At 40.4% G+C, this 24,482-nt stretch overlaps 1 protein-coding gene across 1 annotated transcript in view; it reads left to right on the forward strand.

The window, feature by feature from the left end:
* Window positions 1–24,482, forward strand: part of AFF3 (AF4/FMR2 family member 3) — a 281,320-nt gene that overhangs the window by 249,176 nt on the left and 7,662 nt on the right. The window contains exons 14-18 of the mRNA XM_037377921.1: window positions 2,084–2,211; window positions 14,912–14,975; window positions 17,632–17,768; window positions 19,779–19,850; window positions 22,179–22,272. Of these exons, the coding sequence (XP_037233818.1) occupies window positions 2,084–2,211; window positions 14,912–14,975; window positions 17,632–17,768; window positions 19,779–19,850; window positions 22,179–22,272 (495 nt within the window). The remainder of the gene's footprint in view (window positions 1–2,083; window positions 2,212–14,911; window positions 14,976–17,631; window positions 17,769–19,778; window positions 19,851–22,178; window positions 22,273–24,482) is intronic.

Below are 24,482 nucleotides of genomic sequence, written 5' to 3' on the forward strand. Positions count from 1 at the left end.
TGAACAGCTTAGCGCCAGCCCCACAACCCAGCTCCATCAGAGCTCAGGTATTCAGATACTTATCAGAGAGCCTTGCTCACACGAAATGTGCCCACATCACTTTTCCAGATAAAGCCATATTACTACACTATGTGGTAGCTGCCACCTTCAGCGCACAGAGAGACAGGAGTAGGTGCTGTCCCCGTTTATGCATCAGTTCTGTGGTTAGGATGCTGGAGTAAAGAGCCTGTTAGCTCTTCTGAGGGAATTCACGTCTTTCACCTCCCCTACCCTCCAGCCTACAGGATACTGCTGGTAGAAGATCAAGAGCAGAATATTGCCATGTCCTCCTCTTGAAGCTGTTCTGCTTTGTGTGAAATACCTAGAAGCAATTTGGGTACCATCATATTGGTGTTCACTGATGGAGCATGTAGTCAAGCTGTTAGGGCACTGCTGCTGCTAGAAAGCCCCATGCCTCTCTACTTGCTACACAAGGCATTTATATATTTTATCCTGTATCTATTTGTTGTATTTGTCATTTGATACATAAGAAGCTTCAAAAGCCCAAATATTAGTGCCTAAGTAACTTGCAGGAAAACAAACTACCTGAGCTGTAGCAGTGGTCTCTTCCTACCACTTTTCCTGTGGGCATAACTGGCCCCACAGTAGATGTTAAGTATATATGTATATACTTAAATATACTTAAATATAAATATAAATACTTTTTTTGAGAGTGGAAGGGGAAGTAGTAACTATAAACTTAATTTTGGACACTTTTTAAAAAACAAGTTACAAATTGTGTGTTTCAAGAATATCTCACAGTTGCTTTTGGTAAACTGAAATAAAATTAATTACATTAAAATATTCCAATAAAAAGGCATTTTAACATACCATAGTCATTAATCTACTTTTCATGGATTAAATGTAAATTTTTAAACATTTTAACTCCTAAAATATAAGCTTAGAGGTTTATAACCCATTCAGAATTATAATGATATGGCTCTTCACTGGGTATCTTGAAAACAATTTAAATTCCTTCACACGCAAATGTGCTGGAAATCAAAAGTAAAAGGTGATTGCTTTATGACCCACACCCTTAGCAAATGTGTTTCACTGAGATTTTCTGCATAGCCTAGCGATGTACCATTTGGTCAACATTTTAACAACCTTTGCAATAAAATTCTTATGTATCTAGTTATTCATCTGAAACCTTTAGCCTGCTGAACTGATCTGGATGTGCATACAGAAGATGAGAGCTCATGAACTATAAATGTTAGTTAGCTTTGGTTTATCCCGTCTTATCCCATCTAGCACCTAACTGGCACGCCCAAGTAGTCCTTCGATGGTCTGTCAGACACCTCAAGCCAGAGAGTGGCTTTTATCCGTTTGACCTTTTTGTCCATCCTGACGAAGACAGAACAGTCTTTTCTGTCAGTGGTTATCAAACAAAACCAACCTGGGGCCCTCTGCTTTGCACCAGTGCATAGTCGCCCACACAGCAGGTCACTTGGTAGAATGAAGGGCTCATGAGGCTGCCTGAAGAACAGGGCTGCAGCGGAGGGAATGCATGAGACCCTGCCAAAAGGCATGTGAGCCCACTGTGGCACAGAGCAGTGATCTTTCAAGCTGATCAGAGACCCAGAGCAGAAACCTGGACCTTGGGCTACAAATTCATACCACGCAGGCACATCAGCAGTGCAGCGTGAAACAAGTCAAACAAGTGAGCCTTGCTCTCCTGAGGCAAAGTGCAATGCTAGTTTGAAAGCTGAAGATAAGAGATATAACTTCTAAATGACCACAACAGACCTATTCTTTAATAATTTCACTTACTGTGTTTCAGGGTGTTTTGATAGTTACTAACAGTTCAGCTCAATTTCTTCTGTAAATCATTGAAACTTGAGCCCTTTACAAAGTGCTCTGAGCAGTCAGTATCTCTGAATTTGTGGCTACCAGTGACAGGACAGTTGTACATACTCCCTGCTGAAATAGTAGGAAAACTAACTGCCAATTTACAACACAATGCAAAGACACTCTATTGTTTATTAATTGATTTTTTGAAGTTAGTAGCCATTCCTCAATGTCTTCTCTGCTGTTTGTTGTCTAGAAAGCAATTCACGTCAATTCAGAAAATGTTCTTCTCTGCAATAAGCCACAGTCCCAAACAGAGCCTTGGTCACCTCTGTCCAGCACGCCCAGGGACTGCAGAAGGACAAAGCTTATCTTTGATGATATGTAAGTACAGATGATTTTAAAATAAAGAAAACAATGCTATTTTCCACATTTAAAGAGAGAAAAATACAATTTATCCAACAGGAACAGAGACATGTCCAGAGGTATTCTAGTAATACTGTACATTGAGAAATGAATGAGACATAGTATATAAACTCTAATTTTTCATCATAAATTAAGCCTTTTAACATACAATTATTTAGGTTGGGAAAGTCTTTTGAGATCATCAAGGCCAACCATTAACCCAGCACTGCAAAGCCCACCACTAAACCATGTCCCTAAGCATCACATGCATGCATTTTTCAAAGACCTCCAGGGACCGTGATTACACCACCTCCCTGGGCAGCCTGTTCCAATGCTCGTCCACCTTTTCAGTGAAGAATTTTTTCTTAATATCCAATCTAAACCACCCATGCGTAACTTGAGGCTGTTTCCTCTTGCCCTGTCTCTTCTTACCTGGGAGAAGAGACCGACCCCCACCTGCCCACAACCTCCTCTCAGGCAGCTGTAGGGAGCAACTCATCATGGAGCAGCGAGGGCTGGCTGTTCCCTGAAGGCTGGGGAGCCAGGAGCCCAGGGGCAGAATGCAGCTGGCAGGGCCAGGGCTGTGCCAGCCAGGGGTCCAGTCCCACAGCGCTCAAGCAAGGTGAGCAGGGCAGGCCCACGAGTGGAGGCAGGTTCAATCGAGAGCCCAGATCCTCAGGCAAGTCTGTGGTGATGAGGCAGGTCCAAGGTCAGGCCAGGAATTCAGGTCAGGATCAGGTCCATGAGGGTCAGACAGAGCCCAGGGACTGCCAGGCATGCACAGTGACAAGGCAGGTCTGAGGTCCCACCAGGACAACAGTCCCCAGGTCACGATCCATATCAGTGGGGGCCATGGCCAGGCAGAAGCACAGCTGTGAAAGGGCTGGAGACACGTACACTTACAATGAGTTGGGCAGGGAGTGAAAGCCCAGACCTGAGCTTAAATGGATTTCTTTAGGCCGTGGGCAGAGGGAGGAGGCCCCACATGGGGCAGGTCAGGGCCATTAAGGCTTTATCAGTATCCTTGAGGCTCTGGCATTAATTATGCACACATCAGGCTATTAATAGATACAGAACAATAGCAAGACAGGGTGAGAGGGACACCCTTCTTGCGCACCCTTTGAAGCAAGGCGGGAGGACCTATGGTTGCTACTGCTGCTCAGAAAAAGGTAACACAGAGGCAGGGCAAGTAGGAAGCAGCACTGGTTAGCATGAGTACCTGGAGGGATACCTGGCCCTCCCCACCTCCACTACATCCTTCAAACATCCCCTGCTCTCCTCCTCTCAAAATAATTTAAGCTTCAATTGCCTTTCTGTACTTTTTCGTAAATTAAAATTGCTGCTTTGTTTCCCAAGGTCATTTAGGATATGGCATTATTTAGATAGGGTATAAAGGTGAAACTGAAAGTTGAAATCCTAGTATCTAGAAAATCCATATTCTTTTTGAATGGTAATGTTCTGGCCTGAAAATAGTGGGTTTTTTCTGTCTAGCATAGAAGTTCTGTTCAAGGTATGCCTCAGACTGCCTGGAGCTCTGTAAGCTGTGTGACCTTGACACACCTTTCATACTTCCAGACTCACCCACAACATCTCTAACTCTTTTATACCAAAGAAAACCCTAGGACGACAGCCTTATTTCCTCAGGAACTGCTTTCTACCTTTACTGGGATTTTATAATAATAGTAATAGCAATAATAATAATAATGTTTCCTCACACTACCTGGTCTGAGGGACAACTAGGGGGACAGCAGCTTCCTAGAAATAGTAGGTTTCCTACTATAAGGTATAAATAATTCCCATAGACTTTAAAAGGATGTAACTGTTTTGTACATCAAGCAAAGAAGGCTGGTGAGATTAATTTCTGTGTGTATTCATGGAAGTCATAAGGAGATATAAGTTGAATAAATGTAATCAATTTTTCTACCCCTTTTGGAGAAAACTCTCCCCTCTGTATACAGTCTTATTTTCCCTCTTTTCCCACCTCTCTCTCTGTTTTTAACTCTTCTAGGACATTAATTCAACGATCTCCACTGAGGAAATTTGAAACTGTTTAGAAGTACTACCTAACTCTTCATATCTCTTAAAATACTTTATCATCTATAATTTACTTGCAACTGTTCAATTTTTCTGCTGTTTAAACATGTACATAGAAGGCAGAAAGGTATCAGTGTGCCTGATAAAAGTCAAAATGGTAGGGCATGCTCATCTGTTTGGATTAGAAAAAAAACACAATCAGAAACAGCTGCAACAGAACTATTATATCTTCATCTGATTTGCCCTCAAGATGCTGACAAAAAACAGGGGGACTGGTTTGTTTCGTTTTTCCCCTAGAATACTGTCATAGGAAAACTGCTTTTTTCACCATCTCTATCATCTAAGAGGCTTTTATCACTTGCTTTCTCCATTAGTGATAAATGTGATTTCTCTGGCAGGCATCTTCAATAAAACTGTTTCACCTTTTCGGAGAGAGATACAATTAAACTGTTTGTGTATAGTGCCTTCCATGTAGAATGTCCCCAAGCAACTTGTGGCCCATTAAAAAAAAGCAATCTAAAAAGCCAAATAAGATAAAACACAGAATCAAATATGTCTTAATTTGCCCTTAAAAACCAGAAATGGTTAAATGCCTGTTGTGCTAACTAGAGGAGGGAGATTTTCATGTACAGCTGTCATCCACAACTTGTATCTAGGAAACACCACCAGAATACCAGCTATATTAGACCTTGATTCTGAAATTACTGTGCAAAGAAGTCACTGAAATGTAGCAGATTAGACCGGCTGCAAATGTTAAATGTCAACAAAGTTGACTCACTTGTTAGAAGGATCAGATTAAACATGGCAGCCAGTGTCTTTCAAATTCATATAGTACCACAGCAGAGGATTTGAAGAAATGCAAAACAGTAGGTCTAAAATTATGTAGTAATCCTAATGGCAGCTTTTGTCCAAAATAATGCCTATGAAGTATTTCATCTCATAATCCATGAAGTTCTGAATTACTGTAATCCAGCCATGGTTTTAAAGTCTTCATTTTAATCAGACTTTATAGTTTTTAAGAGACTAAATCCCTTATATTTGATTTAAAACAGCAACTAATTTTTTTTACCAATCAGTGTCTCTTTGCTTTATTCTCAATTTATTTTCTCCAGATCATTGACAGCAGCTGTCACTAGCAATAAATTGGAACACAAGTAGGTCAATAAAAAGTGTATCTTGCTTGGCAGAGTGCTGTATACACATACATTGCAATATAAGAGTAAATATAGCTAACAGTCTTCAAAAGGCAGGCAAAATCCTACTTCCTCTGCTTTGCCATTGTTTACTGCCTGCTCTAAATACGCTTCAAGGTACCCAGCGTGCCACATGTATTAAGCGACATCAATGCTGTTGCCAGTGTTAATTCTTAATAAGATGTCCTGCATTTTTGGCCATTTCTGACTCCATGAAGAGAACATTTTCAAGGCAACATAATAATGCTTCAAGCCAAATTCAGTCCTGCTGTAATTTCACTGAATGATAGAATTCCCAATAAATGCATTTAGGAACAAAGTCTGTTGTCCTTGAAGTGATAAGCACAGGCATGCTGTGGGTGCCTGAGGGCACAGTCCCACAGCCTCCTCAAAATGCTGCATGTGTGGCATAAAAAAGAGCAGAGCATACCCAGCTTCTCATTTTCCCTTATGGCTAAATCAGAACATGGTCCCCAGGATTATTTTCTCACTTGCATTGTGGATTACCCTTTCAAATTGGGGGGTCATGTTTCTTCACTTATATTTATTTTCCTTTTTTTCTGGACTTATAGGAGCAAGATAATACAGCTTCTTCAGCTTCTTCAGCTTTTTTCTTTTTAATTCATATTTTGTTGAATGTTTGTTCCACCTTTATGGATTTAGGTGCTACACACACACACCAGCTTTACATTGTCCAAGGCACATATCCTGCTGTGAGACAGCATTCCTGTGTTTGTCAACCAGTAAACCATATACCCCAAAAATATTCAACCTGTAAAGGTGTTAAGCATAGCACTTATAAAGAGCTCAAAAGATAACTTCTTGTCGCATCTCTTTAGTTTGGCTTGAACCCCAAGTCTGCCCTTTTCAGTCTCCTCTTCCTTGTTCTTCTGCCTCAGAAAGGAAAGGAAAAGGTGCTCTTGGGTTGTGACTCCTATACATCTGGAAGTCATCTCACTTTGCATTGCTCAAAATGCCTCAAGGACTCCGGTCTTCTGAAGTATGTAGACAGACTTGTGTAGTGCTGAGCACATCCTCAGGAGCACAGTTAAGGAACAGAGCTTGGCTCCTCTTTCTTCGCACCAGCAGTCTAAAAAAATAACTGGTCAGATAGACTAACATCTACTACGCTAAGCTCCTCAGAAATTCATATGCTTACTTTGAACTGCTCCCAGCTTCTTGGCTTTGGGGGATTTCAAGACTTTATATGCCCATCCCATTCTTCCACTCCTTCCCTTCTTACTTGTGGAACTGAATTCTTTCATGTGTGCGCTGCCCATCAGAAAATAAACATTGGAGGTATTAGGCAGAAGACACTACCTCCCATGATTAGATAATGAAGCTGCCTGCTCTCTGCAAGACAACCCACCCCCTTTCTTTTTGGGGACACTTTCTGAGAAGTTCATCTGGTGGGAAATGGATGCCTAATCAGCTTTAGCAGGAGACTCTCACAGGGTAAAGAATTTATGGCCACTGTTCCCTGCCATCAAAGAAAAGCCATAATTGAGGACCTTTATTGAATTTACAAGCTACATCCATGCCCCTCCTCTGTTCCTATAGGCAAGTGGTCCACCACTGCTTATTATAGGTTTGTATGAATAAACTGGCTTCACTCCCTAAAACAAAGAACACACACTACCTCCTGAGAACAGTCCCTGACCTGTGCTGTCTCCCAGCTGTGCCCAGGCATTGTCTAGGACTGAGCTCAAAACTATGCCAAGGAGAATATTAGCAATTAAACAGCATGGATGATCAAACGACAGAGCTGGTATGCTTACCCTGATTACTTCACTTGCAGACATAGCCAAGGAATGGTTTTATTAGCAGACTCAGATCTGAAATAGCCTCTGATAATTTTGCCACTCAGGAAAGAGGATTTGTTTGCATCAATTGATTTTCATGTGCCTTTTTCTTACTCTGCAGCTTAACTAGAAAATACCTTTAGTCCACAATGGATCATAACAGTGACCGGGACAAGGCTCTTCTAATCAGGCTCAGCAAACTCTCCTCCAGGTCCTGGCAGCAGAGCTGAATCTCTCAGACAGCAGAGTACAGTCTCTCCCACCAGTCTCTCCCAGTCTTTACTCACGTCCATCAAAGCTGGGTGCCAGGTAGTCCCTCCTCCCAGAAACATCTTTCTGCCTTTGTTTTTCAGCTGCCTTTTGAGAATTCAAGGTGTGATTCCATTGTATTTTAAAGCAATATAGAACTGGAGTGCTGTGGCCCTGCCCTCTCTCCCTAGGTCTGACTGTAACGGCTTTCACCCCACCTTTGACATGAATTATTTGATTTCAGAATATCTATTTAACATACATTGAAAGAGAAACAATTGTAGTTTATCTGCAAGGATGTAATATTTTCTCCCTCTGCTCTTAATACAGAAACTCAAGTCAGTATTGTTAATACTGCTTTTATTCCTCTCTCTTCACTTGTACACTTTGCCCTTGTATGTTTTAGTCTAGATTCTGATTTCAAATGGATATGTTTAAGTCATACATCTGGGTCATGCCCAGGAATTTGTAGTAGATTTTGACTCCTTCTCATGGTCTCTTGTATTCCATTACATTGACATGGTTAGTGTGGGGGATTTTGCATTTTTGCCAAAATAGGAACCCCCACTTATTTTATTCTTCTTCATTTCACTTAAATTAGATGCCAGGCTTTAATTCTGTCTGCTATTTTTTGCATCATTAACTCCCTCTCTAGGTATCTGTACTATTCATCTATTCATCTAATCTAAGCTTTTGACCTTGTTATACTAAGCCCAATAAGATAGTAGTTGTGTAGTTGTGTGACTGAGAAAATTTTTCTTACGTTTGGCCTGACTCCAATCAGATCTTTTGTTCATGTCTTTCTGAAATGCCTACAGCTCTATGTAAATGGGTCACAAATACTCTCTCTGCTCTCTTCACTTGTGTGCTCCCCTGCTGAACTTCCCAGACCTGCTGGGTCTGCCACAGTGAGCATGAGACTCCTGTAACTGGCTACTCACCTTGTACAGTGCCATGGGCTCTCCCCCACCCTGTGTGCCACCACGTGTGCCATGCCCCAGACACAGCAGTGCCAGCTCCCATAAAAACAGCATTTATTTTAAGTTGCGGAAAGGGCAGGGGGCCATGATACATCAGGGAAGAACACTATTTTGTACAGTAATACCTGCTCAGCTCTATCCTTTATCCCCAAGATGACCACCCTTATCTATCACCCAACATGTCAGACGTGCTCCTGACACATGTCCCAGTATGAAACGGCAAACAAGCTGGGCTGTACACACCTACCTTTCACCTTACATGGCTTTCTTGCTCTTACAAGATCTTCTTCTCTTCCTGGACTGAAAGTTCAGGGCCTACTAGCACAGCTTCAAAACTGGACGTGGGCTAACCCTGGCTATACCAGTTTCTTCTGATTTGCTCCTAGCTCTGATCAAATTTTAAAAAGTCATATTTTGCTGTTCTACTCCTTTCCAGAACACCCACTTTTTTAGGGTCTAGATTACTAAAGTTGTGAAACTGGTCCTATATTTAGAATTATGATTTAAGCTGCTTTTATTACATGCAATTGTTGTACACTGAGGAAGCACTAGTTTGCTTTTTTATAGCACTTCAACAGCATTATCTCTGAAGGGTATTAAAATATGCACTTGGCTACATTTATGATGTTTAATTGAACTTTTATTAGTTTTTTTTAATGTATCCTCATAAAGCACCATACCACAGTAAGAAATAATGTACAAGCGGTAGATTATGTAAATGAAGCAGAAAATGCTATAGTTTAGTATTTAGTTCATATAAAATATAAAAATTAGATGAAAAATGTGGTTTTGAATGCAGTTATAATTAAAATTGTATATTGGAGTCTAAGCTACACCGTACTCTGTAAATACCAGCGGCTGCTCTGAGTTCCAAGGAGATTATGTTGCAGTAGATGCTGATAAATTACTGTACAAAGTAAGGCTTTTATTGATCCACTTTGTTTGATTCTCTTCCCTTTTTTTTACTGCATGAGTTTACATTTTTGTAATTATCTGCTAAACTGGAGTAAATTAAATTCAGAGAAGGCAGCAAAAAACAAAGGTGGCAGAGATGCACTGTAATGACATAGAGCTAAACAGGATGACAGAAACATATACACACACAAGCATTTCACCTGGGTAATGGTAATACCACTCTTAGGAGCTCAACAGCCCGGAAATTCTGAAAGGCTGCTTCTGGAAGGGGAGTAATTACAAAGCCCACAGCCATCTCACCTCACGCTGGGATCCCATGCTACATAACAAGCAATGGAAATGCTGTCTTTCCTGCTGGTTTTCGACAAGCTCCCAGAGAAAGTGATGGCAAGGCGACTGAGAGAAATTCTGGACAGTAGCGGATTGTTTGATAAATTTCATCCTGGATTCAACCACAGCCATGCTACTGAGGCTGCCCTTGTCAAAGTCATAAATGGTTTGAATGCCACTGCTGAAAAGGAAGCCTGGCCTTGTTTGTACTATCAGATCTAGCCATAGGGGGGTTATTCTGTAAAAGGCTGGATTCTGTTGCAGTGCCTAGGTGACTGGCTAGCGTTGACTGAGAATGCGTTGAAATGGTTCCAGCAGTACTTGATTGCTTTCCCCAATCTACATAGTAGGGTAAATTCTCCTCGAGAGCAGCCAGTTTCACATAATGACACTTGATCCCAGGGAGAATTCACCAGCGGCCTGACTTAGTTGGCACTGATGCTTTACACTCTTTCTCTTGCCTTTCAGAGAGATATATGACATGCATTAGAGCAGTGTATTAGAGCTCCTTTTTGGCTTTGTCGAAGAGGACTATATTTCTAAAAGTACCAACAATCAGATATTCAGAAACAAAAGACTTCCTTGTGCAGTCAAAATTATTAATAGAGATAAAACACTTGTTTGTACCTGTTAATTTGAAATCAGACTTCTTTTTAATTTTATTTTTTTTTAAAGAGGCCCAAATTCTGTTTGTAAATCTGGAGTGACAATACTGACACCAATAGATAGATACAGTTGTAAATAACTTGAGGAGAATCTGACTCAATTGTCCAAAAAACAGAGGTCACTGAATAATATTCCATGGGACATTGGTTTACATTCATGACCAGTAAGCCTAACAAAGACACTCCAGTGACTCTTCTGCTACTCACATCTACTCCAGTTCGACCAGTAGTCTGGTACCATTTTAATCCTATAGATTGTACCCTATAGAACCTATAGAAAATAGAATTTTTCTCTATTCTTTCTTAGGCTGTAGTGAGGCTGTGACCTGCAAAGGGATTGCAAACCTTAGATCAAAGACCTGAAAAGGGTTTAGCCACAGATCTTTCTGAATGCCATCAGTGGGAAAACAGATTTCCTTCTTCTCAGGATGCCTCTCATCAATATAGTATCTGAAATTTGCATCCAATGAGATCACCTGCAAATTCTCCAGTCTGATATTATCAACAATGTAACAAAATAGGCCAAGCTGTAGAGGAAAATTGGGTGGACCCTTGTGTTTGTAACAGATATAGGTTCTCAGAACTGTAATTTAAGCATCTATAAAATCAGAATTTGATTAACAATCTTGTGTGAACCTCATAGATACAAAATGTGCAGTATGCAAAAGAGCTATCCTGACTAATAATTTATGCATGAGCTTTCTCATGTGTCTTCATACGTCCATGAGCTGAGGTAACCTGTTATCTTCAAGAAGCCTATAGAAGAGGGTTTTTTTACTGTTTCTTCACTTCATGACATAATAATTTAAACTAGTATACTGGATTTAAAAAGACTAATTATGTTCATGTGCAGAGAGAACCTAAACAAAATTGAATCTGAAGCCTTTCTCATTGAAATCAGAAAATAATTAAATTCAAGCATATCCTAATTTTGTTACTAAAATGATATAAGAAATATATGCAAAGTATGTAAATATACATTAAATCTATAGGACATTTCAGCTTTCCATTTTCACCCAACATGCCCATTAGTAATCTGAATAGGAAGTTTATTAACATGTAGTGATAAATTGGAGATAATATTTCATTGATGGCATAAAGAGAGCAGAATTTGACTTGGTGTGTTTATTAACACTATTGAACAAGGTCTGTTTAAGAAACCAGAAGAAAACATACCCTATCCATTTTTTTCCAATTAATCTTAATTTCTGTTAGGCATGCCATGATTTGTAAATCAATCTTATATTTTTCCTATGGGAATACCTAAAAATTCACATTGAGAATATATATGCTTTGCTTTAAAGTGGCCTTTTAATGGTTTCTTTTTTATATTAGGCTTCCCAAAAAACAATTGGACAATCCAATGACTTCATTTTTTGCATGTTGCATTACGGTTAACCAACCCATAGAGGGGCCCTTAAAACAGGCTTCTCAGTTCAGTAATGCGCATGCCTCTTCCTAATTCCCTTATTGCTAATCATAACTAGGGAGAATAAATCCTGCTACGAGTTGAAAACCATTTTACAATTAAATTATTTATAAGAAGACCATAATTACATGTGTTATCTCACTTCATTTTTACAGTCTCTTACCATGCTTCAGACAAGCAAATTAGACATATAGTTCTGGCTGATATATGGGAGGGAATGTTGCAAAGGACATATTGTAATGACCTGAGTTTGAAAGGATCATGTAAAGGTTCATCACTTCTATCATTTCAGAGAGAGGAGCTATGAGACCACTGTTTTGTTGATTTGCTCTGCTTTGCTTTGCTTTTTGGCACTTCCTAGTAAACCCTCTTACCTAGGTCATTGCACAAGATGAAGAAAGATGGGACCTAACATATTTTAGGAATTCTTTCAGTGGTTCTGAAAACATACTTATTTTTCTATATAAAGCTAACACTGTTTCAATGTCTAATATATCGTAATATATAATATAATATAATATATCATAATTGACCAAGACCAAATCCAGATGGTTCATACTACTAAGATAATGTTAGCATCTTGCTGGACACAGGAAGAATTTGCAGCTGCAGTAGATTATGAGATACTGGGACACAAACCTGTCTGCAGTCCCTTTGCTGATCTACTGGATAGCGTGAGCTGGGGAGAGATTCCACTCTGATGAAGAACAGTATTTTAAAGAAAATAGGAGCAAAGGAACTTTGCTTTCTTTTTCTTCATATCAACAAGATTTTTGGGGCAGAGCTCATTCAAAATTATCAAGATTTTGAATACTTCCATCTAGTGATATTTAGCCTTCCTCCTCTTCAAAATAAGGTTGACTAACCTTATGTAATAATTAATAATTACATAAAACTGATGTAATTAAATGTCCTTGAAACTGTGTGCATGTAAGTAGAAGGAAACAGAGTAACTTGAAACTGTGTGCATGTAAGTAGAAGGAAACAGAGTAAGTAAGCGCACTGCCAAATAGCCTTATGGTATCGAGGAAGTACGTATGGCTCTCCTCTTCTGTCAAGAGGCTCCCCATTGCTCCCACTGATCTCAGTTATGGATCTGAGCATTTTCTTGCTGGTATCAGCAAAATGTTTTTGCTCATCCATCCCACTGATTTCAGGTTTTAGATCTGTATCTTCTCTGACTGACGCAAAACATTTTTTTAAACACATGTGCTGAGAAATCCCAATTTAAAAAAAAAAAAACAAACCAATCAACAATTACTTAGGAACATGTACTGGTTTGGGCTGGGATAAAGTTAATTTTCTTCGTAACATCTCTTATGGTGCTGTGTTTTGGATCAGTGACCAAAACAGTGTTGATAACAAAATGTTTTAGCTATTGCTGAGGAGTGCTCTCACAGCCTCAGTGCCTTTTCTGTTTCTCACCCCACCAGCGAGCAGGCTGGGGGGCACAAGAAGTTGGGAGGGGACACAGCTGGGACAGCTGACCCCAACTGACCAAAAGGATATCCCATGGCATATGACGTGTTCAGCAATAAAAGGTGGGGGAAGAAGGAGGAAAGGGAACATTCAGAGTGATGGCATTTGTCTGCCCAAGTCACCATTAAGCATGATGAAGCCCTCCTTTATGGGAGATGGCCGAACACCTGCCTGCCGATGGGAAACAGTGACTGAATTCCTTATTCTGCTTTGCTTTACCTATAAGTCTATCTCAAGTTTTCTCGCTTTGACTCTGATTCCCTCCCCTTCTCTCCCACTGGAGGGAAGAGAGTGAGCAGCTGTGTGGGGCTGAGCTGCCTACCAGGTTTAACCTACAACAGATGCTGAGTGGTGATAATACCATGTCATTTACAACACCAAGTGCTTAAAAGCATGCATGATGAAAGCATCAGAAATCTTACTCTGACTACTCAGGAATATCTCATTTTCATTAGATAAGGGCAAAGGGATGACACTCCATCCAACACTAAGAAAACTATTTTGCAAGGCAAAACTTCCTTTTCTGAGATGAGGATATGGCGGTAACCACAGTATAAGCTGAGAAGAACCAGGACATGGTTTTGCTGAGTTAAGAAAGAAGGCGGCCATCTCGCACATATATGAGACTGGAATAATCTGCAGGGTCAGGAAATGTGAAGACTTTTATGAGAGGCAACAATTGAAGATGCAAGGTTGTGGCCTGAAATGACATGGCAAATGGCTGTCCTCCACAGTGACGTGGAAAGGTGCAAAAGCGAGAGGCTGTGGGAAGAGATGAGGAAATTTGCTTCAGCCATGAGGAGTTCACAGAGGTGGTGACCAGACATTACCAAGGAGACATCAGTTTGTATGGAAGTGGATAAGTCTGGATCAGAAACAGACATAATTTCAGCGCAGAGACAGCAGTTGAATTTATGCCCTGCAGTCAGTAGGTCAGGTAGGTTAAGGAAGGGATAGTGTCTCTGAAATCTGTTTGAGGACAAATCAGTGGAGAAATTGGCACGAGCAACACCAGTGGAATTGCAGCAGGCAGCCCAGCACCGAGCCACAGATGAACTCCAGGCAGCAAAAGTAAACAGCACTCTCAGCGTGCTTACAGATAAGAGGGAGAAGGGGGGTGAGATGGTAGTTGTGGAGGCAGGCAGGTTCAATGTGTGTTTTCAAAGTGGAGAGATTAAACACACACTTGGTTTTAGAGGAGGGAGAAGCCAAGGCAAATGACAACATACAGAGAGGAGCAGAAAAAGAAGAAAGCAAGCACTAGGGAGAGGACAAGATGGAATAACTTGTTCTGCTTAACACTTGTATCTGTATTGCAGATCAAAACTGCACTAATTTGGGAAGCAGTTTATATAATCCATAAAAACACATTTTATTAGCTTTTTTTGCTTTGAATCACTGACTTCTAAAGAATGAGAACAGCTATAAATGCTACTGTCTCCACAGGCAGCAATTTGGAAATAGAAGATTCATGGTTACGTGATAAGTGTATTTTCTTCATAAAAAAATGTTTGCAAATCAGGTTTAAAATAAGGGGAAAATAACTTAAAAATATTCTGCACTTCAGAAAATAATAAAATGTCTTCTTATTTTCCCCTGGTAGGCCACACAATGCAGATTACTTTATGCAGGAAGCTAAACGGAAGAAGCATAAAGCAGATGCAATGGTGAGAACATTTTCTTTCCAGTTATGTTGCTCCAAATTATTTTTGTAATGCAGTTTCTTCATCAGTGCAGTATTGCTGGGGTAATTATAAAATCTATTATAAGGATGGCTAGGCTTGTTAAATTAAGAAATGTTTATATAATCAAATGTTCATAGCCCAATAAACTATGACTTAACAAATAATGACTTACTGAGATAAAGGCCTGGATAAATAAAACTTTCCATTTATTCCTTTGCTTTAATTAGTAACTATAGTAATGGAAGCTGTTTAAGGGATCCACATTCCTATCTTCTCAGTTTAACTAGCTGGCTAGGTCCTATAATTGTGTCACCAAATTTGGTCTGGTGGCTGAAGTATCTGTACTGTTTTTAAAGAGCTTTGGCTCTTCAGTGCCAAAAGAATGCTGGTTGCACGGCAGACATTTCCTAACACAACCAGAAACGCATAAAGATTCTGCAAAATCCTAGAGGAACACCTTGCACACAAAGGACTGTCGCAACAAACAGATTCTTGTCCGTGGCTTTGACCTGTCTAAAAATGTGGCCAGCAAGAAAAAGGGGAATCCAGCATTGTATGGAGAATTAAAGAGACGCTTGTCATCCCAAACAAATGGGTGCAACAAATTATGCAGTGCTCCAGAAGAGCTCCGCTTAGCCATCTCTCAGCTTTCTCCAAGGCTACGTTTGTTCAGCTCTATGAATAAGCTAGCACAGCCTTAAAAACATTAGGCCTCTGGGATGGCAGACGCGATAAATGGAATGGGACCCTGCATCAATATGGCTATCTTGCAGGTGGGAGTAGCTGCAGTCCTGCCTTGCTCTGTCCGACACACTTCGTTGTCAGAGCAGCAGGAAATAAGAAAGGTAGCTCAGAGCCTCTGTTCCTTCACCTCTTTCTCTCAGCTGTGCAGAATGTAAAAAGGCCAAGGAAGCAGAAGCAGGCCCTTAATTTAGGACACTAACACTGAGTTTTACACTCTACCTGAGTTTATTAGTGCAAATTTCCATGGTTTATTCAGTTCCATATTACTCTAAAGTGAGTCTTAAATCAGAAAATATTGCAGAGCAGTATAAATGGTGCATTTTAGTGTGTTGCTTTAAACAGAATGGAAAAGATCACTTAATATGCAAAGGAAATTCTTAGCCTGAAATGTTTTTATGGTAGACTCCCAAGAAACAGGAGGTGCAAGCATTATTCTCTGCTGTGCCACAAGTTTCCTGCATGAAAGTCTCTTAGGCACAGTTTAAATAGCCTCCCATCAGTACTAGGTGATTGAAATATTCTTCGCATTCTGCTTCCCTGCACAGTGGACCAGCACCTTACTTACACCTCATGAATCTCCCCTTGCAGGTACTTCCTTTCTCTCCTTGAATATGTAGGGATCCTGGAGGAATTGCCATATTTCCAAAGTGCCTCCAAGGCTCTTTGAATCACCTTGCTGGCCTGGATACCTCCTACTTCGGTGCTGCAATACCTAACATAGGCACTTAGAGTGAGCAGCCTGAAAATTACTCTAAGTCTCTCTGCTCCTTAGTCCCCCAGCTGTGAAACTGGGGTAATAGCACTTCCACCTGCACAAGAGCGTCAGGGAAAGAAATATAATAAAAAGTTTGTGAAGTTCTCCCATATGATCGCAATGGGAGTCGTATAAGAACCTAAAATAGATTGAAGCCAGTGTGCCATTCCAAAGTTACTATTTAAAATCTTTATCCCTTGGAAAAGAATAAGGTCCATTAACCTTTCACTGTGTGCATCAGATTTCAACCAAATGCATCCACTCCATTAACGGGCTTTATGTACCGCAGGAGTTCTGATTGAAGGAAAGAGAAGTCAGAACAGAGAGGTATTAGTATGATTCATCTCTGTCCACATCGAAAATGAAATTCTGAGGGCAGATAAGTGGTATGTAAGTGTACACATATGAACATTATGTGCACATTTGCATATACACCATCACTGAAAGTATATATATGCATATATATCCATATAAGTACACAAGTACACAGAGAGTCAAAAAGTACTGGAAAAAAGAAAAAAAAAAATGGGACAAGGAAGGACGATGGCAGAAAAAGCTGAGGGAGCAGAGCAGTCCCTGAAATAGGAGGAGGATATAGAAAACAAATTCCTGCCAAGAGAAGAGTATGGTCAAGCAGTGCTGAAAATAGCAGGGATAAAGAAGACATAAGAACAGACATGAGCCTTTGAATAAGAGTAGTCAAAGTATTTAATTCTCATTCCCTTGTGTCAAGATAATCATTACCTTTCTTTGCTAAGCGATGAAAACTATATTTGCAAAGATGTGTGAAACCCTTCTTAATGAAAGCTGGAACGAAAGGCCTGAAGAGTTTGTGGGATTTCCAGCACTGGAAGGAAGCTCTGATAAACATCTGTCAGGAATGTCCTAGGCAGAGTTGATTGTTCTTTGGACAAAGATGTGGACCAAATAACATCTCATAGCCTTTTTACGCTCTACTTTCTGTACCTTATGATTTTTCACTGATGCACAGGGTTTGAGGGGTTTTAGCTTTTTCTTAGGAAAAATCATGATTATGAAGATATACCAACTTCTGGCAAGTTTACAGTTTATGTTGAGGAAAATGTAACCATAACTTGATGATTACACTATTTCTCTGTGTCCTTATTTTTTTCCCTCTAGGTGGAAAAGTTTGGAAAGGCACTGAATTATGCAGAAGCAGCACTATCATTTATTGAGTGTGGAAATGCAATGGAACAAGGCCCAATGGAATCTAAATCCCCTTACACAATGTATTCAGAAACAGTTGAACTCATCAGGTAGGAAGGGAGGAGATGACCTCAGGGGTTACTCTGTGCAAACATGCTTATCTACATTATCACATAATTTCCTAGATAGAGTAAAAGGCAGGAAGTGATGTCCTCCCAAGTGCCTGGTCAGTCATATGTGATGTGTATGTATTATCTGTGATTTCTATGGAAATTAAATCGGGAAACTATGTAGAATGCAAAAAAGAACCCCAAAGCTTTTCATATTACTTGAGTTGCAAATTACTTCATTTCATGATATAAGTCCCATGCTACTCAAAAGAGAAAAATAATAATATATAATACCAAAACATTCATAATGGAGTGGTAGTTTGCAAAATGTTGTAACATGTTTAAGACTGCAGTTTTAAGGTTACCCGAAAGAAGATGTGAGCAGTGATAGAAAAATGGACACTCAAGGTCCATTTGGTGTATATCCTCCTACTGTAGCAAATGGGCTCACAAAAGCAGTCCAGCTCACACTAATGCTGCCCCTGCATTTGGGCACCTTCACAGTTCTCCAAACAGGACAGTCTAGAATTCAGACCCACCCGCAGTCCCTATGAAGAAAGTTTTACTCTTAAGTCCTTTTCTCTGTTACCGTTGGTGCTAACAGTTAACATTAGTGACAGTGACAATAGAGAAAAACAAAGGTCAAAATCATTCCAGCAGCTCAGTGACCCTCTCCACAAGACAGCCAGCCCGCCCAGCCACACTAGCAGAGAAAGCTGCACTGTCAGTGACCGTGGCATCATTCCTCAGGACAATCAATCACACAATTTTCATCAGGACTAAGTTTATAGAAAGTAAAACATTTTAATTTTTAATCGTACTGATAATGAAGCAAAGCTTCTAAAACAATTGCATTCTTTTGGACTTAGTGTTGATGTGAAGATTTTCTTTCATGTTAACAATTCCATTGGCATTTTATTCCACTTAAGGCTGTCTTCTCATGCATTTCGTGGATTGAGGCCAGCTTTCTAACTGGAAGGTTATTAAACAGATTTTATTTTTTTTTTCAGTAAGAGAGTATAGTACATTCTGTCTCTGCAATTCTTCCCTTCTTTTTTCCAAATGGTAGAAAGCTCTTTCTTTGCCTGCCCCATCTTTTTGCATAGTAGTAAACGTATGGTCCTAACTTTGGAAATGAATTTTGCTTGCAGATCCATAGCTTTCAATAATGTGTGTAGCTGTGGTTGTGTGTTAGTGTGAATTGCTGTTGATCTCACTTACCGCAGCTCAGAAAAATAAGTGGTTTGCTAGGTATGCCTGTTGAAACAAAATGTTCATACCAAATCTTTGCACAGACACCAGAATTAAAGTTTGAAAGTAAAGATAAGAAAAAACACAAGCAGCTAATTATGGAGAACAGGTATTTTCTGGTAACGAGCCTGGAAGTGCTGTGTGTTGTCCTAACCTTATCCATTGTTCAGGTATTCAGCTGGAAGCTGAGATTTACAGAAACTAATTTGTGATTGCATAGCACATACACTCTTGAAACAGCAGTGCTACCTCTGTGGATGTTTAATATTTATAGCATTTGAATGTAATGTCATATGAGCAAAAATAGCTCTGAGCCACATGTTTCCCACTCTGCTGTGCTCTGCTTGGAGGAGCAAATCTGGGTAGACACACTCAGAGCTGGCAGGGTGAGGGCAGCACCAGCTTCAAGGCAGGCTGTCTGCCTTCAAACGCTGTGAAAGCCTTTCTCTGTGAACTCTGTAACCAGGTCTCCACAGCAGCAGAGGTTATTTCGGTAGGACAGCATCACCTCAGCAGCTAGGCTCCCCTCTGGACTGGAGGATGTTCAAGGGAGTTACTGCTGTTTAAAAAGGTGCCGGGAGGCACTGCTAATGGCAAAAGAGCTCTGAAACACAACCAGAAAAAGCACATATATGTCTGGTAACTTGAGCAAATATGTATAAGGGGGCAGATTAAATGGCACGGGCCAGCTTAGCTCTCTGACCAGTGATATAAAGCTGTCTCAGTTAACTCACATTGGATTTTTTCCTTTTGCTAAAGGTATGCAGTGAGACTAAAAACCCACTCAGGCCCCAGCGCCACACCAGAAGACAAACAGCTGGCAGCATTATGGTTAGTAGATCAAGAATTCCTCAAAAGGCTTCTTTTCTGCAGCAAGCCAGTTCTTGAAAATCAGATGCTGGATGCAGCCAGATAGGATTATGTTGTCTATTGAAATTAAGAGAATACTTTGTGCTCTGGGAAGGCCCAGCCCTTGTATCGCTGTAGCAGGTCTGCATTCTGTCTCTGTAAATAAGCAATTCATACTTATTGGCTGTGACAGGTCAGCTATGGTATGTCAGCGTAATTAATTTTTAAATGCCTGATGGTTTGTTGTTTTTATGACTGATATACTTTTGTACCAATAGCTCGGTAATTTCTTTTGTGGCTGACATTTTAGGCTCAATAATCATAAGTTATATTTACATTATATGAAGGGAGATATGGTGATGGTGATAATTAAGGCTTTTGGAGTACCTTCTAAATTGAGATTTCTAGCTATATATGCACGCACCTTAGATTCTATAGGATGATTGCTGATTGCTAGTAAAATACTAAAATGTTATTAAATCAAATTTTAATTTAATACCTATGTAGTTAATACATAAAATACCTATTATGTGGTTACTGATTCTCAGTAAGTGGACATTTACAATCAGCAAGTGTGTTTTTAACATCTATTAACCATCTGTTAAAAATCCAAATTAAATGCATCTTTAGCCTCCATAAATAAGGACTCCTAATTAATCATTTGTATAAAAAAGAAGAAAATATCGAGATGCATTTTCTTTTTAAATGCCCTTTCTTTGTCACTGGTTTGCTGTGCCATCGGGAGGAGCACAGAATGCGTTAATGGCAACTGCTTTAAAAACGCTTAGGTGGGAAAATGACTAAAGAACGGTAAAAAAAAAAAATAAAGCCATATTACGAAGGGTTGCTCAGAACTGTCAGAGCGCTTCGGTGTGTGCGGAACCACATCCAAATTCACGGAGCTGCTGCATCTGTTTCAGCAGAAAGGTCAGCGAGAGGGAAAGCAGACGGTGCCTTCTCTGGGCGATGAATAGCAATCTTAACTCACCGTCTGCCAGCGAGCAGATGAGCTGACACCATTTGCATATGTGCTGTACCTGTGAAGGTGACAGAGTGAGAGTTATGGTGGCTGCGAGGCCACCGCATCCCCCGGCTGTTCCCAGCGCCCGCCGGGCAGGCTGCCAGGCAGCCGGCGCGCCCCGCTCCGCTTCTCCTAGGGAGAGACTGCCCTCCAGCGGCCAAAGGCAGAAATTCACCGTCTGCTTTCAGGACCCGAGGCAAACGGGCTGAGAAACCCTGGCTGGGATTTTTTTTCCAAGAGCAATTTGCTAATTCGAGGGGGCTGCTGAGGTCTGGGCAGCTCCTGGGCACGGGGAGATGGGGAGCGCTCTGCGCTCCCAAACTCAAAGCACCTTCTGGTGCTTCAGTTCGGCTCTGAGACTAAATACTGCTTTTAAAAATAAGGCCTCTGCTGCCAAAGGAAAAGCAAAACACAACAGATTTTTGCTTCAAAAACTGTGTTATTGTGGGGCAATCCCACACTTGCCAGTCAAAAAGCTTGCTGGGGTGGTGATTCTTGGTTCAGAAAATAGACCGGTACACCTAAAGCCAATAGCAAAGAGTTTGTGTCCCCTGAATGCTGCTTATCAGTTATTGTGAAGTATAATTATAGTTAATAGCTATTACTCTTATTTAATTACATAACACTGAAGGTGCGTGGCACTCTGCAGACTAATGAGGACCATGGGAGCAGACAGTTCCAGTACAGCACGTTGAGGTTTTCAGCCAGCTGCTGGTTCCCTCTGGCCTCCAGGCTCCAACACAATCTCCATTCTGGCTTCCCACAGAGGAGTTTGGCCAGTGAAATCTGGGCAAGTCTGAGGTTTCCCAGCCATCTCCAGCTGCTGGAAGACACCACTGCGTGTACACAAAATACACCCATTGTAAATCTAGTTCATTTTACAGGCACCCCAAAAGACTGCCTTTGCATTTACAAAAAGAAATACAAAAAAATGTGTGTGCTGTGTTCCAGGCCTGTAATGACCTTTTCATGGGAGAGGCCTTTGGTCAAGTGTGCAGGCTTCAAGTCAGAGTCAAGGCCTGGGTACCCAAACGTGGAAACCTTTCTGAGTATAATTTGTTTAGTACCTCACTGGTAGCAGCTGTCAGTGTGACCCGTCCTGGCTGCAATACCTAGCCTTGCTCATGAATCCACGGCAAAGTGTGAAGTACTGTAAAAAAATGGTAATAAAAACTGTCAGAAATGTGCTGTCAGCCTTTCAGTCTGTGTTAGTTTAAGAATTTAAGATAATTCATTGGGATTTCTTTTCAGGGGACACACTTTACCTTCTGCTTTGCTTTTTGTTCTAGTTACCGCTGCCTGGCCCTTCTGTACTGGAGGATGTTCCGACTCAAGAGAGACCATGCAGTCAAGTATTCAAAAGCTCTTATTGAGTATTTCAAGGTACATTCTTTATGGCATATTTTTAGATCAGTATGTCATTATAGGAAATACAGCATCTTACTAAAACAGCAGCTGTGCTGGGCTTAGGTCTTTCCCTGAGTAGACAGTAGGGTTTTACCACAGACTCCCATGGCAACACCTGGTGTCTAGTCAGTTCTGTTGTCTTCACTAGGCCTCCTCTTTGCAAAATACACACCACGTCCCCTCACAAAGGATAAGAAATTTATTGTACTAACAAACAGGTATTTTCAGGTTATTCTTGGTCAATTGGCTAGTGCTGTCTAGCTCTGTGGCAAATAGGTTTTGCAGATTTTGCTCTAAGAATCCTCTCCAGGATTACACTTCCCACTAGGCTACCTGTGAGTTGAAGACTTTGATCTAGATCAGTCGTCAGCTGCAGGGCTTCCACTTAGCATCAACAGGGAGGCTAGTGCAGTGGGACCTTCTTACCCAAGGAACTGGCAAACAGCCTACACTGACTTCAGTGGGAGCTGTACAAAAGCATCAGATGGCAACCAAACCACCTGCCATGTGACTGACACAGCACTGCTGGTTCACCCTTCCCACTTTGCTTCACCTGCTACTGCTTCTGTTCTCCAGTCTCTTCTAGGTCCAAACCCTGGTTATTATGACTAAGACAGGAATAAGGAAGTCATTAAAAGTATTTTAACGTATTTTACTTGACAGGCAACCTTTCCTTGGGAAGTATCTCAAGAACAAAACAGGTGGAGCTCACCTAGGAGTCAGTCAGTCCAGCATTTGATTTACAAACACAAAATTAGCCTTTATCATTCTAATTAAAAAAAAAAAAAAAGCATACAAGTTCTTTAAGACAACCTATTTTGGGGACCTGAACAGCTGTTTGCCTCTGAACACATCTGTTGGGGCTTTTTTTGCAGAAGGAGGTACCTTGAAATGAAAAACATCCATCCTTCGACATTTTGTTAATAAAAAAAAAATCAAATACAAGCACAAATGCTCATGACCGGATTCTGAACACATGAAGACAGTGAAGGAAATTGACAGATCCGTTATTGTCAAACTGAAATTGAAGTCATTGTAATTGCTTCTAAAATTTTAGCAATATATAATTCAACACGTTATGTTTCTCTAACAATGACTTGATTTCAGGGGAAAGAAATATGTGCCTATTACAGTACTTTATTTTTCTTTACCAGTTCAGAGAATACCTGCATTAAGAACAGGATGGTCAGGCTCTCAACCATGTAAAATGTCTCGTACTAGCAGACAGAAACTGTTTCACAGTAAACGTAAAATGGACTTACACTCTGCTGTAGTCAAGATGAGCTTGTTTTTTTGCAGAGCTCCTGCTGATATAATGATAGCGTAGTTTCACATTAGAAAGTATTCTCACCTTTGAAAGTAAAAATGGGGAAAAAATCCATTTTCTATAATTTTCTGTGGAAAACAAGCCAATTCTCCACTCATTTCATATTTGGTATCTAAAAGCTTTCAAAACCAAGTGACGTGAAATGCTGACTGCATTAAGAACTTCCACATATATTATCAATCAAAGAAAGATTTTAAACCTCGTCACACACATTTGCAGGGAAAATTAGACACATTTCTTTTAGAAAAGAAAAAATGATTATTTAAATCTCCTTTTAAGTATTTTATTTCCATTATAAAAAAAATACTGCAAAATAAGCCACAGATATTCAAGGGACAGACACATTTGAGAGCATAAAGAAACCAGGAGAATGGGTAAGCAGAGTTGGATAAGAGGTGGTCTCTTACAACATTACGCTCTTTCAAATCCCTACCCCCACCTTTCTGGTGCAGAACTGAGAGGAAGCTGGAGCAATACACCTAAAACTTGAGAAAAAAGGTATGGAAAGTTGTGAAGTAAGGCAGAGGCTAGTTACATTTATAGCAGAAGTATCCCTGACTCCACTTTGATTTTAATATTTTCCTGCCTCCAACTCTGTAAGTATATAACATGTACTCAGTTTCCATTACACTAGAAAAATGAAGGCCAGTAGTTGAGACAGATCAGAAAAGAAAAGGGAAAAAAAGAAACTGTTCTGTAAGAGGAACAAATGTCGAGGATTCCCAGGCTGGTTCTGTTTAGGATGGTAAGAGCTTTTCATTTTTTTCCTTTCACACCTTAGCCCTTCCTGCTAAAAACAAAAAGAAGGGGGAAAAAAAAAAGAAACTGAAGGAAGAGGCCCCTTTGTTACACTGCAAGG

This window comes from Falco rusticolus, chromosome 2, assembly GCF_015220075.1.
Source record: "Falco rusticolus isolate bFalRus1 chromosome 2, bFalRus1.pri, whole genome shotgun sequence".
In the NCBI taxonomy this organism is placed as follows: Eukaryota; Metazoa; Chordata; class Aves; order Falconiformes; family Falconidae; genus Falco; species Falco rusticolus.